Raw genomic sequence first — 18096 nt, forward strand, 5'->3', positions numbered from 1 at the left:
TTCTCACATAGTTGCCATTATGTGTTAATGACCAAATGCCTTCTCTAAAGCAAAGTAGAGAAATAGATAATTTCACACTTGCCTTAAGAACAAACAATACCCCTTGCTCTATTTTATAATTCACTTTTTTCCTCTGTGTAATAAATCCTTTGTACACGATATAGCAAAAATAACAGGAGGCATCTAAAAATGTAAGAAATATTTTCTTGGCTGGGCTCATTGGCTCAGCCTGTAATCCCAGCACTTTGGGAGGCCGAGGCGAGTGGATTGCCTGAGCCCGAGGGTTTGAGACCAGCCCTGACAACTTGGGGAGACCTTGTCTCTACAATAAATCAAAAATTAGCTGGGCATGGTAGTGCACGCCTGTAGTTCCGGCTACTTGGAAGGCTGAGGTGGAAGGATCGTTGGAGCCCAGCAGGTCGACGCTAGGGTGACCATGAGCGTGCTACTGCACTCCAGCCTGGGCGATGGAGTGAGATTCCAACTCAAAAAAGAAAAAAAACTTTTCTTACCCTATCCAAGTTGTGTGTCTCAGGAATGGTTCTCTAACTCAAAAGCCTCTAGAGGCTTGACAAGAAACATAAAAATAAGGTGGGGAGACATTTACAGGTTATGTTGCCTGCCACTCCCCAGCCCAAAGGGGACATTAGTCAGACACAGTGATTGGTGATATGCAGTATCTCAGGAGTCACTGGAAACCAGCAGTTTTCAAGTATAAATCCTTCAGCTTAAAATACTGCATGATGTTTTAATCAATGCAGAGACTAAAAAAGTTTGTTTGTGAATTACATAGTCTAGACACCACTGCACTGATCACTGTGTCTTATCAGAAAGTGGACGGAAATCTACAATTTCTACATTTGCTAAGTATTTACCTGTGAGCTCCCTTTTTATGTTGGGAAGGTTGGCTGGACAGGAGTTGCTGATGGTAAGGCCAGGGGGTGGCAGGCCTTGGTTTCCGTAAAGGTCGATCAAGTTTCCTGACACAGGTAACTAGAGTAAGAGAGAAAAAATAACAGAAATGAATTGTTGAACAAATTCTAAGTTTTTCAGATAAGACTCACATCCTATTCCAAGATTTATTTAAGAAAAGTGGTTCGAGACAAAAAGTTACTTTTTAAAAGTAGGAAAACATGAAATATTTACCTTTTCATTCACTCACAGATATTGAAACAGAGGTACATGGTCTCCTTAGCTAGTTCTCTTTGAAGGAGGAAAAGACAGTCTCCAACCCATAAAGTGGTTCTATTACCCAGCTGATGGGTTTGTTTTAAGCATGGAGACAATGGATAATGATGTGAGTGCATTATCTAGTACAACTAGTAGCACATAGTGGATGTTCAGTAAATGTTGGCAATTATTGTAAAATAAGATTCTGTATGGGATGACCTTATTTCATGAAATCAGGTTTTTCAACAAAGTCGGTTTTCTTCCTTCCCTCTCTTCTTCACTCTTTTTCTCTCTTCCGTTTATAAGAAAACTCAATTTAAAATGTTTTCTTGTTGAAAAAGGAAGATACGGTATTTCCTTATTACTAAAAAGAAATGGCTAGTATTCTTGAAATTGAAATTTTTCACAAAGCCACAAGAGGGAGCCCACAGACTTTAGAACAAAAATTTATACTCCAAAAATGAATAAATAAATAAATAAATAAAAGAAATATTTAGTCTTTTCAAGCTAGCTTGAGTTTTTCCTCTAGTTCGAAACTGAATGTTTTAAAGTAGTGAATTCATTTTTTCCAGACACTGACTTTTGTTGGTTGTGCAAACATTGTTTTTTTTTTTTTAGTAGGGGTCTCATTCTGTTGCCCAGGCTAGAGTACAGTGGCATGATCACAGCTCACTGCAGCGGCGACTTCGTTGTCTCAAGAGATCCTTTTACCACCACCTCGAGTAACTGGGACTACAGCTGCACACCACCAAGCCTGGCTAATTTTTGTTATTTTTTTTTGTAGAGATGAGGTCTCACTATGTTGTCCAGGTTGGTCTCGAACTCCTGGCCTCAAGCAGTTCTCCCGCCTCAGCCTCCCAAAGTGCTGGGATTACAGGCATGAGCCACTATGCCTGGCCCATTTCCTTTTAACCAGTTAGCAGCAGTAGTTTTTATGCCCAATTTGCCAAAGAGGTATGAGATGGGCCCTCTTCCCACGCTCTGAAATAAAGTTCTAAATATTAACTATGGAGAAGGAGTTAAGTGACCTCCCTCCCTCCTTCCAGTGAAGACATTTACCACTTCCAGATTGATCCAAACAATTGCTATAACCATGTTTACTGGGTAAGACTTCATGCCACTTAGACTTTCCCTTCCTTGATTACACTCTTTGAATTTTATTCTACATCTGAGAAAAGTAAATTAAGAAAGCATTTAAGTGTGATGAAAGTGTTTAGTGACCAAGAGGTATCTAGTCAAGACTGTACCTTTCATTCTTTCAAATGACCATTAACACAGAGATAAAACTATACCTTAAAATAAAAATAGAATTAAAAGTGTTTCCCCTCATTGGTAACCATTGCATCTATCTCTCTGGTGGTTTCTAAATATACACTTTATAACTTGAACCCCTAGCTAAAGAGATCGGGGTGGGGATGGTAATCTTGGAATAAGATACTTTTCCAAGGGCTAATCTTACACTGGCTCTGACTGCATTGGGGGTAGGGCAGGGAGGACAGACATACCGGCAGCCCTCCTCTTTTGCGCCTTTCTGAAGGCAGCATTTATAGCACTGCATGTGCATAAAACCTAATACACATACCCCCCTAAACATGCAAAAAAAAAAATAGACATTGTGGACATTTAAAATGCCCCTGAATCATGTTTCAAGGTCTTCTAACTAAGGAACTGATAAGAAGTGACTTTGATTATCAGCTGTCATTTCACTAAGTGGTTTTATTTGAAACAGGTGACCTTCTCAGGCTCAGCCTTGCTTTCTGTGTGTGTTTGGTTCTATTCTTGCCCAATTTAACACAAAATGAAAGGCATTCACATGTTTCAACACAGTACTCTAAAGGACCAGAAAGACAAAACTTGTAAAACTGCTGTGACACGAGGCAACTACTTAGATTCCAAAGCTTTATTCCCCTCGCTTTCTGGAATTTCAATTTGGGAGGAACTTCTGGGTTGTAGTAAACCAAGAATGTGACTAGAAAATACGAAACAATAAGTTAAAAAAAGACCTCCCCTAACTTTAGAAATGCAAGTCAAATATATTGTGTTTTCATATGCAAACTGCACATAAAACATGCTAATATGTTATGATGATGATTTGTTATTGGTAAATAATAGCGAGTGAGACATATCTCTAAGTCATCAATGGATCTACATTGAACAGGCATCTAATTCGAAGCTTCTCTGGAACAAGCATATTTTTTAACTATATTCTAAAGGAAAATGATATATTAATATATTCAAGGGGAGGGAGAGGGAGGGGGGAAAGAGAGGCAGGGAGAGATGGAGAGCAGGAGGTGGGGTAGGGAGTGAGAGAGAGAGAGAGAGAGAGAGAGAGAGAGAGAGAGAGAGAGAGGAAAGAGGGACAGGGCATTCTCTCTGCCACAGACTGCCACAGACAGCCACAGACAGATACGGTAGGGAAGACAGAGAGCAAGAAGAGGGGCATCCAGAGAGAAATGAATTGGGAGGTATGCAAAAATAGAGAACGGATGCTGTGATTAGCATGGATTGACACAGTGCCCACCAATAAAGAAGATGAATTAAAATCTCTATAAGATGCTTCATCAGGTGATCTACTGAGGTCAGACATTATTACATCCAGCCAAAAGAGCAGCTTGTAGCTCTCTATCTACTTCTCTAAAAGATTCCTGCTTTGGTTGCTTTTCCAAAACTTGCTGATCAGGAGTGGGCAGCACAGAATATACCAGAATATTTTGCTGGCGATCATCTAATTTTGGGGGTGCCTACTTTGGGCCAGGCACAAATCAGAATGGTACTTTCTGTATGTTACCTTACTGATTTTTATAGAGAGAAAAGTCAAGGTTCTTGCCGTGGCAGAACAGAAGTTTTTGGAAGGATGCTCAGTCCCATGTTCATAGCAGTACTGGAAGGTAATCAACATGCTGATATTAACCAATTAGAAACTGCAATTCATCTGCAACTGGACCTGAGGAAATAAAAATCCAGTTGCTTTCTAGGCAAATGTGGATACTCCAATCTACAAATTAATAGGGCAGAGATTTGTGTAGAAGTCAGAGACTCAAATTAAAATCCTGCCTCAGTTATTAACTTGCTGTGTGATATTAAGCAAGTTTCCTAACCTTTCTGAGGCTTAGGGTTCCTGTTTGGAAGTGACAGTCACTCATCTCACAGGGTTTTATAAGATTTAATTGAGATAACATAGGTGAAACACAGCGCTTGCTAGTTCAGTGATCAACAAGCGGTGACAGCTACTATGATTAATAATACAATGCGGCCAGGCTCGGTGGCTCAGCTTGTAATCCCGTGCTTTGGGAGGCTGAGGTGAGTGGATTGCCTGAGCCCGCGAATTCGAGACCCACCTGGGCAACTTGGCGAGACCTCATCTCTACAAATCAAAAAATTAGCTGGGCATGGTAGCGTGCACCTGTAGTTCCAGCTCTTGGAAGGCTGAGTGGAAGGATGGCTGGAGCCCAGCAGGTCGAGGTTGCAGTGACCGGGAGCGGCCACTGCACTCCAGTCTGGGTGACAGAGTGAGACTTCAACGCAAATAATAATAATAATAATAATACAATGCTATAATTTTCTAGAAAGTGCTAGATTCCCACTCTACAGTTTGGACAGTCAAGCAAATTTTCACTTTAATCAAAAAAATTACCTGCCATGTTAATTACTATTTTGTTGACCACTAGATCTATTTTACCAGACTGCAATGCAAATCTGAGCACAGGAATCAGGGAATCTGCAGGGTGGAGGTGACCACTGATTGTCCTAAAGCAGGGCTTTTCCATTAGTGCTGATCCCCCTCCCACCCTGGGTCAATGTCTAAAGACATTTTTGGTTGTCACATCTGGGGAGGGGGTGCTGCTGGGTAGTGAGTGGGTAGAAGTCAGGGATGCGGCTAAACGTCCCGCAATGCACAGGACAGCCTCCCACAACAAAGACCCAAATGTCAACAGTGCCAAAGTTGAGAAACTGAGCCCTGAAGAGTATTGTATGTTCTTTGAATTGATGGGTGTTATTTGTTGAAGCCACTAAAAGGAAGTGTGGTTAAAACAATGTCTTTTTAATTAAAAACTAGTCTCCTAGCCACGCATTTTTAAGAGAGGATTCTGTGGTTCTTCTCCGATGTTAGGAAAATTCCCCCACGCATACAGTTAACATTATAATTAGGTCAAAATAACACCTTTGGGGCTAAGAAAAAGGAAGAGACATCTTCTGGGTATGTGGATGCTCTGCATCTTTGCTGGGTTTTTATCTAGCACAGTAACTTGACCAACAAGATTTCACTTCCACAGCACAAGCCACACAGTAGAGAGATGAAAGCCATAATCCAATCAGGGCAAATGAAGAGAAGGTAGAAGAGCCTGTGCTCGATTGTGTCTATGCCCCAGTCGTGATCTGAATTGAGTTCTTCAATGTTGTGCTCCACCAGAATGAATATTTTTCCAAGTAAAAGATAATAATAAAATGTTATTTTTTTCCTCTCTGGATGGTCCCCTTCTCTGAATATCAATTGAGCACTGTTAACACAAGTAAACTGCGACTTTTATTCTTTGTTTGTGATGGTACAAGAGGGCCCTTGTGTACTCAGAATAGTTATTTCTAGACTTCAATTCCCTTAGGATAGTTTCCTCTCTAAGTGTTCCTTCCACTTTATTTTTTTAAAGGAGTTAACTTGAAATAAAGCATTTCAAAGAATAAAAAATGCCTAACATGAAGAACACATTAAATATAAACCTTACTGTGGGAAAAAATTAAAATGTGAACAGGTTGTGGTAACTTTGTTATTTAACTTTGACAATGAAGACCCAAGTTTATCAGGAATAAGAGCTAGTAACAAACCTTTAGTGAGAGTTTAGCAGGGCTGAACTAATCTGACTGCTTTTTGTGGATTACCTCTTATAATTCTCACATTACTTGTATGGCAGAAGATGCTATTGTGATTCCATTTTTACAGACAAGAAAACTGAGGCAGAGAGGTCAAATAACTCACTCAGGAAGATGCATTCAGATGTCTGGTTCAGAGTTTGTGTTCCTAACTTCAAAGTCATATTGTCTTTCTCCTAATAGCAAAATGCTAATATAGTTTTGGTGTAAGAATACACCGAGCCTTTTCCAGCATGGGAATATGGAAGAGAATAGATGACAGGATAAAGTCAGTGACTTCTGAGGGTGACTGCAGGGTATTCCTCTCCTAGCTGGGAATTAATTCAACTCTGCCCAGGGGATTGTTCCTATCTGGGAATTCCCTTGAGAGAGTTCTCTGCTCCTAAATTACCTTTTTCCACTCAAGGACTAAAGGACCGCCCCCCCTTAACTGGTAAGGCCCATGAGAACAGGAAGCGTACCTTACCTTTGCACCCATAATACCTAGCCTGGTGTTGGTCATGTGTTGGTCATCTGTTGGTCATCTATTAGGAATTTTAACAAAAGCTAAATCAACCTTTAATATTGTCCAGGAGCAATCAGGTAATGAATTAGGCCTCAACACTAATGCAGACAGACTAAGAAGACATGGGTATTCATTCAAAGGAGAAAAGCATATTGGGTCATGACAACTGTCTTCAGAAAGGTTATCGTGTGGAAAAGTTCTCCATGAAGCAAACTGGGACCCATGCTGGAATTTATAGAGCAACTCACTGTGAAGAATATCTTGATTATTAAGTATGATATTATTCTAACATACAGCTTGATGCATTATAGGTACTCAATGAATATCAGCTGAATAAACAAACTACCAAAATGATCTGATACTATAATTAATAAATTATACTTCGCAATTTAGACAATATTATTGAGTACAACTTATGTTTCTAATGCCAAATGCTATATATATTTTATCAGGCGAGATGACTGGGTGATGTAAGAATATTCAACAGCCCCATCTTACAGATGGAGAAATGTAGGACTTCAAGAAACTAACTGACATGCAAGGTCACAGAGTAGATGGTAGCCTTAGGATTTAAACTCAGGTCTGGTGACAAATCTCCAAATCCTAACCATTGTGTTTTACTGCTTCCCTAGTGAGCTAGTAAAAATCCTTCTTTGAAGCTCCCAAGAAGCCAGATGCCTGATTTTTGTGTGAAGGATACACAAGAGGAGGTTAGGCCCAGCTCAGTGGCACGTGCCTGTCATCCCAACTACTCGAAGCTTAGGCAAGGGGATCACTTGAGCCCAAGAGTTGGAGACCCAGCCTAGGCAGCATAGTGAGACCCCCATCTCAATTTGAAAAAAAAAGAAGAGGTTAATGTATTGAGTACTATGTTAGATCAGATGACTTCAAAGTTCCTTGTCATTTCCACAAAAATAAATAAATAAGTGGTTTACAAACTCATGTTAATTCTATAGGTCACCTGAATATGCCCAGGTATCCATATGACATCACTAGCAAAATGACCACCCTCACAGCCAAGTTCTTTTGAGATGACTAGGCCATTGCTAAGTAATGTTGCTGGAGCAGTGAAACATTGTAAACAGACCCATGTCTTTGGGTATATTTTACATTCCCTGGTGCAAGCTCCCCCAAGTGCTTTGCTCGTGTTCATCCTAAGATTCTGATTGCTGACATGTGTAGTCAGCCTCATGGGATGTACCAAATCGGAAGGGTCTCATGGAAACCAACCAAGGATTCAAAAAGGGTGGTGAGAATCTGGCATGGAAACTTTGGTTCTTCCAAAATCAGGGGGTGAGTTTAAATGGGTAAAAAGTAGACAGACTCTAACAATTCTAGAAGAAACTTTAAAGTTTCAAGGGGCGCTCTTACCCTGCAAGAGTTCCAGTAAGTGAACTTGAGGAGCTGGACAAAGATGGAAAAGAAAAGAATTTGCTAACTATAAGACCAAATTTACTGAGGATTTTGGAGTAGATAACTAAGGGCTGCCTTGTTCTCTAACCAAGGGACTTAACTTTTGGAAATTGGTCATTTTAAAACAATTTTTTATTGTGGTAAAAAAATCATAAAATTCACCATTTTAATTATTTTAAGTGTACAGTTAACTATATTATGTATATTCATTGTTGTGAAACAGAGCTCCAGAATTTTCCACCTTGCAAAATGAAACTCGGTATCCATTAAGATTCAACTTTCCTCATTCCCTTCTCCTCAATAGACATTAGTCTTTATAACACTAGCTATTAAAAGTCTGACAGCCTCATAGTATTGAGAGAACAGAAAAGGACTAGTGTAGGCATTCAAAGACCTACCAAGCAGGTTTGGCTCTGACATGTCCAATCTATGTAATCTTATACAAGACTGTCTAACCTAGTTATAATCCAGAACTGAAGGCAATGACACCATCCCAGCTCGACTCACAGAATTATTGCAAGGACAAAGTAATAGCTGCAATAAGACTTTAGTAACCAATGACATAAGACAAAAATGTAAAGAGTTAAGGAAAATAAACAACTAGGCAAGACTCCAAATTATGGAGAAAAACAAGTAACATACAAGAACAAATATAATCACTGGCTTATGAACTAAAGTTGGAATAAACTTTGTTATTGGAGAAGGGTAGTCCCAATGTCCCTCTATCATCTGTGAGTAGTAAAAGTCCTTCTTTAAAAACCGTATTAACTTTTTTAGGCCAACTTGAATGCCATTGTCAATAGTATAATCCACAGTGCTTCCCCTGGTTGCAGTGTACTAAGTTGGGAATTAGATGTCAGGGGAATTGGAAGGCCTAATGTCCTACTGAGAGTGATCTTCAACTCCAGGGGATATAGAATGTTAACACAGGGTTACTCATAAACTCATCAAAAATTCTTCATTTCTGATGTCAAAATTACTCATTTGTGATCCTGAGATAATTAGCCATTTTACTACTAATAAATTTCTCAATGTATCAGTTGCAAAGAAAAACGAAAAGTTCAAGAAAAAAGGAGATAACATTGGAAATATATCAAAATTTTCTACTACCAAAAAAAAAAAAAAAAAAGATCATCAATACCGTATTTGCCATTTGCAGGGCAGGATCCATCAAGCCCAGGATTTCTTCATTATAACTTGATTCTAGACTAATAATGTCATCGATTACATCATCCATCTGTAGGAAAGAGAGCAACAGAAGAGAGACAGAAATAAACAAAACTATGCAATGTAACCTCCCCAAAAATCCATAGTCCTTTTTTACTCAAAGCAACAAGTTTCTTTAGTTAGATTCTAAGAAGAAACTATTCACTGTCTACTAAAATAAAATATTATCGAAGACCATTATGAGAATGATACTTGAGCCAGCATTTAATGAATGATTACTACATGCCAAGCACTAGGTTCAGGATTTTCATAGGCTAAGTTATTTACTTTGACAGCAACCCTATCAGGATAGGTATGGCTATTATAGCAATTCTCCAGATGAAGCAAATGAGAAGCAGTTTGCCCAAAGTCACACAACAAAGAAAAGATGGAGCCACAATTTAACCCATGCTCTCAACAAATATGCTAAACTGCCTTCCCTAAACAGGACAGATGAGCCAGAAAATGATATCTCGAAGTTTTGATAGCCACCACTTCCTTTTTTCCCTGAAGACTATGCCCTATACTCCTCATCCACTCTCCTCTTAAAGAAGGAAACAGATAGTGATTCAGCCCTCTGGTGCCATAGGGACCTATGGACACTGTGGCGCCCAGGTCACTGCCTAGCCCCTGCACTGATCTTACAGTGACTTGTAAAATAAGTTTCTCCTTATACTGCTGCCAGTATGCTTGGAACTCCCCAAGGAGTACACCAAGAAGAGGTTATCATTAGAGTTGTGGAGCTGACATTCCCACTAGATCAATTCTATTCCTGAAGTACCAAAACATCAGTCACGAAAATAAACAACAGTGATTACATGTGCATTGCAGCAGTTGCAAAGACAAGTCTGTGAAAACATTTCTTCATAAACACCTTTGGTATTTGAGCTTGTTGGTTTGTCTGTGCTCGGGTCTTTTTCTTTTTTTTTTTCTTTTTTTTTGAATTGGAGTCTCACTCTGTCGCCCAGACTGGAGCGCAGAGGCAGCTCCCGGCTACCGCAGCCTCGACCTGCTGGGCTCCGGCAATCCTTCTGCCTCAGCCTTCTGAGTAGCTGGAATTACAGGTGCGCACTACCACACCCGGCTAATTTTTTGATTTATTGTAGAGATGAGGTCTTGCTGCCCAGGCGGGTCTCGAACCCACGGGCTTAGGCAATCCACTCACCTCAGCCTCCCAAAGGCGCAGGATTACAGACTGAGCCACCGAGCCCAGCTGCTCGGGTCTTAATCGTGCTTCATAGGTACAATGTAAAATCTCAGAACTTGCAGGGGTGCTTCTCTGCCTTCTTTTGCTACTTCCAGTAAAGAGGAGGGGGCTCCAACATCATGGGGCTAGGATAGGAATCCTAGTTCTCCCACTTTCTAGATTAGGAGTAAAGCATCCAATCTGTAAGATCCTCAGTTTGCCAATCTATAAAATGGGGGGTATTCACTGCCTTATTGGATCCTTACAAGACTTCAGGACAAATCATATAAAGCAGTCACAGTGCCAGGAATATAGTAAACACTCAAAATATTAGGCTTATTAAAGTGACCCCTGAGAGAAATAATTGGTGACCAGTTTTGAGTTACTGCTAGTACACTGTTTGTTAGCTTCTATCTCTAGCTACATCACTTACTGTCTTTAAGAAGTGATTTTCTAATTGAGTTGGCAAATAGGCCAGGGAACTTATGAATAATCTTTCTTTGTCATTATTATTTTTAGAGAAATAAAATTAGTGAACTTGATATGACAGCATTTTAAAAATAACCTTTTTCTCTTATGACAAAAGTAATACAAGTTGATGAAATGCTGTCTGTATATGTGCATAAATATATAAATAGATACAACATAATGTATGTATCTATTAAGTAAGATGCTATAGAAAAACCCTCAATTACTTGGGAAAATGTCTATTAAATATTATCAAACTATTAAAGTTTCAAAATATAGGCTTCATGAGTTTCCATTTATAAAACAATATATAAGAAACACACACTTCTTTGTTTTATTAATATCCTATAAAAATTGCTACTCTACAAACTGATATAACCTACAATGATATAGGCATGTCAACTGAATATTTTATTTATTAAAATGTATGTACTTTAATTATATTTTAATGCTTTAAAGCAAATTAGGGGAAATGCATATTTTAAGTTTAATTTCCCTAGTCATTATTTAATCATGAGATACTATAAAGAAAATGGCCCCATTCATAGCTTTCCTTATATTAAAATATAATGGGGTGAAAAAACCCCTTAAGTCCTCAGGAAGGTGTGTCAGCCACAAATATAGATTCTCATTACAAAGTGTTACATCCTCGGGCTGCCGAGTCATTCAGTACCTGCATACAGGACGCTCGTGAATGCGTGTTCATGCCTGGGCACTCGTTCTCCGCCCTGTTTTGCTCTTCAAACTTATAAAATCCCTGCAAAAACACAAGCAAGAACAACCCGTGACTTGATGTGCAAATGACTTTTCAATGACATGTTCACACGAGACTGATGGTAAGCAACAAGATGAACTAAGCTTTCAAACAAAATGGAATCTAACCAAGAGAGGAAATAATGAGGTAAGAACTTGTGTCAAATCATTTTGCTAGATGACAAATATGGACAGAAAAATAAGGCAGATGGTTTGGGCATAAGGGAAAAGACGCAGTCCCTCTAGAAGTTAAAATCAATCCAACTTTAGAAAAGTCACCTCTGAACTCATGACATTTCAGAGTACAGTAAAACTCCATTAAAATGAAGCTTGTCACCTCATAATTTGGAATTAACAGGCATTAAATCACAGCTCTCCTCTCAGGTACTTTGATGCTCCAAATTTTGATGCAACAATGAGCTTCAAGGTATGTTTGAGTCTTGTCTCCAATCCAGCCTTTATAAAAGCAGATTTAATGGGCAGCGGCAATTTTGTTATGAAAAGAATGTATCCAGCAATAAAACCTGTGCATTTTTGTTAAATTCTCTTGTGATATATTATCCAAATTCATCCATGCACATTCAGTACTTTTTTTTTTTTAACCCAGGGAGAAATAAAAATAATATTCCAGACATTCACAACAAGCGGAACTTCTAAACCGCCTGTCCCACACCTTTTCTATTTTTGCTTTTCCTTCTCCACCTCCCCTTCTCCTCTCTCTGCATTTTCACTGCTTCATAAATTGAAAGGCCTGGAAGAGAAGACAGCACTCAGCTAATGAAGTAGAAGCCAGTGGCGGGAGAAAGTGTCCTCGCCTCCAAGTTCCCCTCAGAGCAGGCCAGGTCTCCTGTCATGTCCCGTAAACCCAATCACCCAGGGAAGGGGACAAAGGGCTGGAATGACACGGCCACGCTGGTGAATCAGAGACAAAAGCTGGTGAATGTGGCCACACGGACAAATTAGAGTCCATAGTTAAGTGCAGGAATAATATCCAACAGGTAAGTTACTTAATGTAAGAAAACAGGAGAGGAGAGGAGACATGAATTACCTCTTTTTCACAGTTGGAGTTAAGCGTAAGCATAGCCATGGGGCTGTTGGGTGCGCTGCTCCCCGGCACCGGTGGCATGACATGATCGCCAGGCTGGTTTGGACATGGCAAGCTCAGGACTTGGTTGGCATGTTTATTTGCTAAAGTGGTAGAAAGGTACTGCTTTACCTGCTGCCTTTGGGCTTGCTGTATGTGGTACTTGGTGGGGTTTTCGAGGTGGGTCTGCACCTGAACATAGCCATGGAGGGAAAAGAAGACAGCGTTGTTATTTTTGAGTGTCCGACAGCTCTTCTTCCAGGCACAAACACGAAACTGACCAGTCCACCAACAGAATAGATCATTAAGCCCCTGATATGTACCAGGCACTGTGCTAACGGATTTTCATATTACTGAAGTTTAAAGTCTGACTTGTAGGATTTGGGATAATACTTTGCCCTATTTTAGTTCCCTGCTAATTAACTATGCATCTCTTTCAAACCTTGAGCCCTTCTTCTCATATCTAATAATGAAAAGTTTGAAACTATCTGTAGGGCAAAAATTTCCCCAACACACTTGAAAGGATTTATTAAGATCAAAACAACCTAGAAGAAGGAGCACAGCTCAGTTTATTTCTCTTTTCTTGGCAAATAGGATAGCTATTGTTTAAGAAAAAAAAGAAAAACTCCTTAAGAACCACCTGTAAAATGGTTGTAGAAAATAAATAGAAACATTCTAATGATTAAATTAACTAGTTGTGGATTAATTCCTCCTGCTTTCATTTGGACATGATTTTTCAACATTTTAATTAAGAAAGAACCCAAAATAAAAAGCAATTTCCTTTAAGCAGTTTCTTTCAAATGTATAACACTTAAATGTATGTGTTTTTAAAGCCATGATTATTAACAGGTCATCCGGATATGTTTTCTCCTTTCCTATAAACATTAATACAGAATTAGAAATGCTTTCTCCCCAGATAATAATAATCAATTTAACGTCACCTTTTCTTGATAAACACAATTTAATCGTATGAGCTATGAAGAGAAGCTGATGAAGCCAGTCCAGTTACACAGAAGGGAAGAAAAGTTCTACTAATATTTACTTTGCTCAAAACTACATTGAATTACGGCTTATGGCATCAAACAATAAACAGCATTCAAATAGTAGATTTGTACTTATTGAAAACAGTGTGTTTATTACAATAACATAAAAAGGTGAATTAGTCAACTTCTGCATTATATTTCAAAGGCTGAATATGAATAAGAGTAAATCTCACCTGATAGTGATTATATTCTAACATTTCCAGCATAACAACGTTTTAGGTGGCCCCAATCCAACGAGAAACGGTAGACTTTCCTCACTCTATTTTCTGTAATTCCAGTTTGAAGACTGACTGGCATAGAGAAGGCACTATAAACAAGGTATCCCGAGACACCACCGGAAACTTTATCACAGAAGCCCTGCTTATAATAACCTAAGCTAATTAGTTATGCATGTAAAAAAAAACCATTCACACAAGGGGCTTTTTTTTTTTTTTTGTGGAAAGCCCTATGAGTTTGGTCTTAAATATTGATATCAATTTTTCCCCCTGGCTTGACGTCATGCTTTTTTTCATAAATATAAAAGAACCTTTTTAAGTGATGAGCTATCAAAGTCAAACTCACTGTCAGATCAAGGCCAATTCACTATTCAGCTTTAGTTCCAGTAGTATTAATAGACAATGGTATTTCTCTTTCAGCAATAGGTTAATAGCTGGATGCCCCCTTTGGAGGAGACACTGCCCAAAAGCTACTGTTACACAAGACTTTTCTAATGGACGAATAACCCTGCCACTTCCGATTGCAGAATGACCATCTTTTAGTAGGAAAAGACTCTATGCTGAAAATCCAAGATCAACAGCTTCTTCTTGCACCCTGGTCTGAATATGAACCTTATTCTTAGCTGGGTAGATGTACAACTTACCTATTTATCTCACATAAGGAAGAAGGGGAACTGTCCTAAATAGAACATGAGATACACACACACACACACACACACACACACACACACACACACACACACACACACAGAACTAAATGCATATCGATGCAAAAAATAAGAAATATATGTCTCTTTAATTTAACTCTCTGATGAGGAAGCATGAACATTTTTACCAAGAATCTTTTGATATAATTCTTGGATCTAAGAAGAATGAGTAATCATATACACAATTGATGAATTTGTATATTTATTCATTTATAATCATTCACTATTTACTGTTATTTTGTGCTAAACACTAAACAAATCATAGAATATACATTGTGAACAGTGTCAGCTTTATAAACTTCTAGTCTGGGTGAGGCAAAAGAAGGAAAGAGGCAAATAAATATACATCTAACAATTACCATAATGCTTAATAGTCACTTCTGAAATGGAGAGATAATATTTTAAGCATTAAAAATTTGAAATTCAATGATTTTGTCTAAATACCCGGGCTAATAAGGTCCTTTAGGTTGACAATTTCAAATTGTTTCAAATGACTGATGTAACATGTACACACAGGTTCACAGAGACATTTTAAGTTTTAGAAAGGGTCCAGACATGATAATGATAAGGACAACAGGCATTACCAAAATAATCAAAAAAGGAGGGCAATGGGTGTAATGTGCTTATTTCACTATTACACTTAAAAAGAAAGCTGCACATTTAAAAACAAATGTTAATTCACTGTCAGATCCTAATTCTTTAATGAATCACAGCATTATGCTTTGGTAAAGAAAGAAGCAGCTTTCTCTCTATTTGGTACGGTCCGGGAGGTCTTTACTATATTCAGGTTTGGGTAAGCAGAATGGGATACACTTGGCTCTTTTACTATAAGTAGGTCTTTAGTTTTCATGTAGTTGAAAGCTGATGAGGCTACAAATATTATGCAGTAGACAGAACATCTTCAGCTGTTTCCAATCCAAATACCTCAAATAGGAAGAGAACTGTGAGGTAAGGTACTAAGGAGTAGTGTGGTCTGTGGCAAACTAGAGGATATGTGTCTTATCTAAAAGGAACAGCAGATATAAACTACAGCTGATTGTGACTTGTCCAATCTAGCTTGATCTTCCAAATTTTCAAGCCTAGTTGGCAATCTGAACTTCTTTCTTTTCTAAGACAAATCCTCTAAGTTTAAAATTTTGAAACCCAACTGTTTTGTGTTTCACATTGTATAGACTTCAGCCCCCAAACCATTAGATACGGTTTTTACACAGTCTATGAGGACAGTCTTTATGTTTACATTACCTGGAGGATGGCCTAGCTTGTGAGGAGAAAGTCCTCTTCTGAGAAGTTAGTGTACAAGTCTAGGTATTTCCTGGTGCATCTTTGAGAGACAATGTGCCTAACCACACAGTCAGCAGAGAAGAGTAGTTAAGAACTCGAAACCTGGGTTTGATTTCCATCTTTGCAGCTTACTACTCATGTGACCTTCTGCAGGTCATAAACTTTTCCAGGTCTCCATCTCTTGGGATATTCAAGGGGACTGGTAACAAAGCCTGCCTCCTACGGGTCGTTTTCAGCATTAAATGAGATCATGCTTCTAACCTTGGCTTAGCAAAATATTTATAACACCAGTTTGCAAATGCTTTGTCTTGGAACCCTTTTACATTTTTCTAATTTATTGTGTTGATATGGATTGTATCTATCAATATTTACTGTTTTAAGAATTAAAACTGAGAAATTTGAAAACAGAAGATTATATACCAGCAAATATCCTCTTAGATGTCAGAACAATGACATCTTAACATATCATGCAGCCTTTGGAAAACTCTACTGTATACTTGTGAGAGGAGAGTAAAAAAGGAAAATAATATCTTAGTATTAAATGCTTTTAACCCAGAACATTTGAAGGGGTCTTGGAGACCAACAGGGTCCTCTGATCATACTTTGAGAACCCCTGATCAAGTACATGGTCAGCACTCTGGCATCATCACTGACCCAGTGACATCACCCACTGTGGACAGGTGATATGTGACAGAGCCCCTGTAAGTCCCACTTCCCTCACCCAGAAGATGTTGGAGAAAGATGATAGCCCTGCCCGAACTCCCTCATAGCATTTTTATAAGGTGCTACAGTCCTTTGACAATTTAAAAAGCCATATAAATATAATTTTCTGTCTTCAACCATCCTAATTCATAGCTTTTTAGTTAATGACTTTGCTTTCATTAATTTTTAAACAGCCAATCAAACAAGCATGCAAATGAGAACACATACGAAGCATTAAAGAAGACAGAAACAGCGTCATGATTTCCTGATAATTTTGCACGGTTTGACCTTCACATTCAGAAGTTCAGATAGCAAAAACTGAGTACTGCTACCACAAAATGAAGCTGAGATGCATTATCATAAAGCAGGATTTGCTGATATAATTTATCAATTATCTCAAAGTACAAAAATCCAAAGGCTCTGCAACTTTTCTTCCTTGTTACTGCTCTAATCTTTTTGCCCATTTTCCTTTCTTCATTCAGATCCTGAATTGACAGCAAGAAAATTGGAATGGATCACCTCCTAACTGTCACACTTTAGCTTCGTCACTTCCTGGGTGACACTGACAGGTTATTTTCTACCAGTTTCCTTCTAAAGAGACCCTGGAGCACATCACATGTTAGTGAAAGATGGTGGCTATAGATACTACCAACTTGGCAGACAACAGAATTCACTGGGGTTAAAAAAAAAATCCCTATCTGGATGTCTACTGTTCTTCCATTCCATCTAAAGCAGAATTTGAATCAAATTGATTGAAGAGCCTCTTAATTCTATTTTATGTATGTATGTATGTAGTATGTGCATGTACGTATAATATATTTTTTAGAGATGGAATCTCACTATATCACCCAGTCTTGAGTGCAGTGGCTATTCATAGGTATGACCATTGCACACTACAGCCTCAAACTCCTTGGTTCAAGCAATCCTCCAGCTTCAGCCTCCCGGGCAGCTGGGGCTACAAGAGCATGCCTGACTGATTTTTATTTTATTTTTTCACAAGTCAACAAAGTGTTCAGATTTATCACTTATGTTTAGGGAGAGAATTTGTTCTTTTGTTCAATACATTTAAATAAAAGTAAAGGGATGATCATTTAATCAATTGCTATCCACCACCATAACACTATTCTTCTCATATTGTTTTTTTTTTTTGTTAATGCTAATCTAGAGAGAAGGTCAGTTATACAGTCATAATCCCTCAAAAAAAAGGTAAAACAGAGACTTGGGTAAAGTTTTGTATAGGGTCACATCTGATGTGTTAATATTCTTTTCAGTCCCACAGTTATAATGTTACTACAAAAGAAAACACAAGCCCAGAACATATGTTCTTTGGACACATAATTTGTTTCCCGTACAGTTTTTACAAAGGTATCCTAACAAAATATAAGAACAACGAGGACATGAATCCTGACCTGAGGGAGAAGAAGCAAAGTCAGATGCAAACAAAAAGTAAACTAAACAGCAACTAAATAAAGGAAACGTTGAGATGACTAAAGTTGA

At 38.5% G+C, this 18096-nt stretch overlaps 1 protein-coding gene across 3 annotated transcripts in view; it reads right to left on the minus strand.

The window, feature by feature from the left end:
* The window catches only part of MITF (melanogenesis associated transcription factor), a 32325-nt gene extending 18295 nt beyond the window's left edge, over positions 1-14030 (minus strand). For 2 of the 3 annotated variants that reach the window (XM_008054103.2, XM_008054101.2), the window contains exons 1-5: positions 13868-14030; positions 12616-12843; positions 11488-11571; positions 9096-9191; positions 876-993 (exon numbers count right to left, since the gene is read on the minus strand). In XM_008054103.2, coding sequence (XP_008052294.1) covers positions 876-993; positions 9096-9191; positions 11488-11571; positions 12616-12843; positions 13868-13900 — 559 coding nt within the window. In that variant the 5' untranslated portion in view covers positions 13901-14030. The remainder of the gene's footprint in view (positions 1-875; positions 994-9095; positions 9192-11487; positions 11572-12615; positions 12844-13867) is intronic. The other variant, XM_008054104.1, reaches the window with a different exon arrangement.
* Between the last annotated feature and the right edge of the window lie 4066 nt (positions 14031-18096).

Source organism: Carlito syrichta, unplaced genomic scaffold (assembly GCF_000164805.1).
Source record: "Carlito syrichta isolate Samal-C Ts95f unplaced genomic scaffold, Tarsius_syrichta-2.0.1 Scaffold289052, whole genome shotgun sequence".
Classification (NCBI taxonomy): Eukaryota; Metazoa; Chordata; class Mammalia; order Primates; family Tarsiidae; genus Carlito; species Carlito syrichta.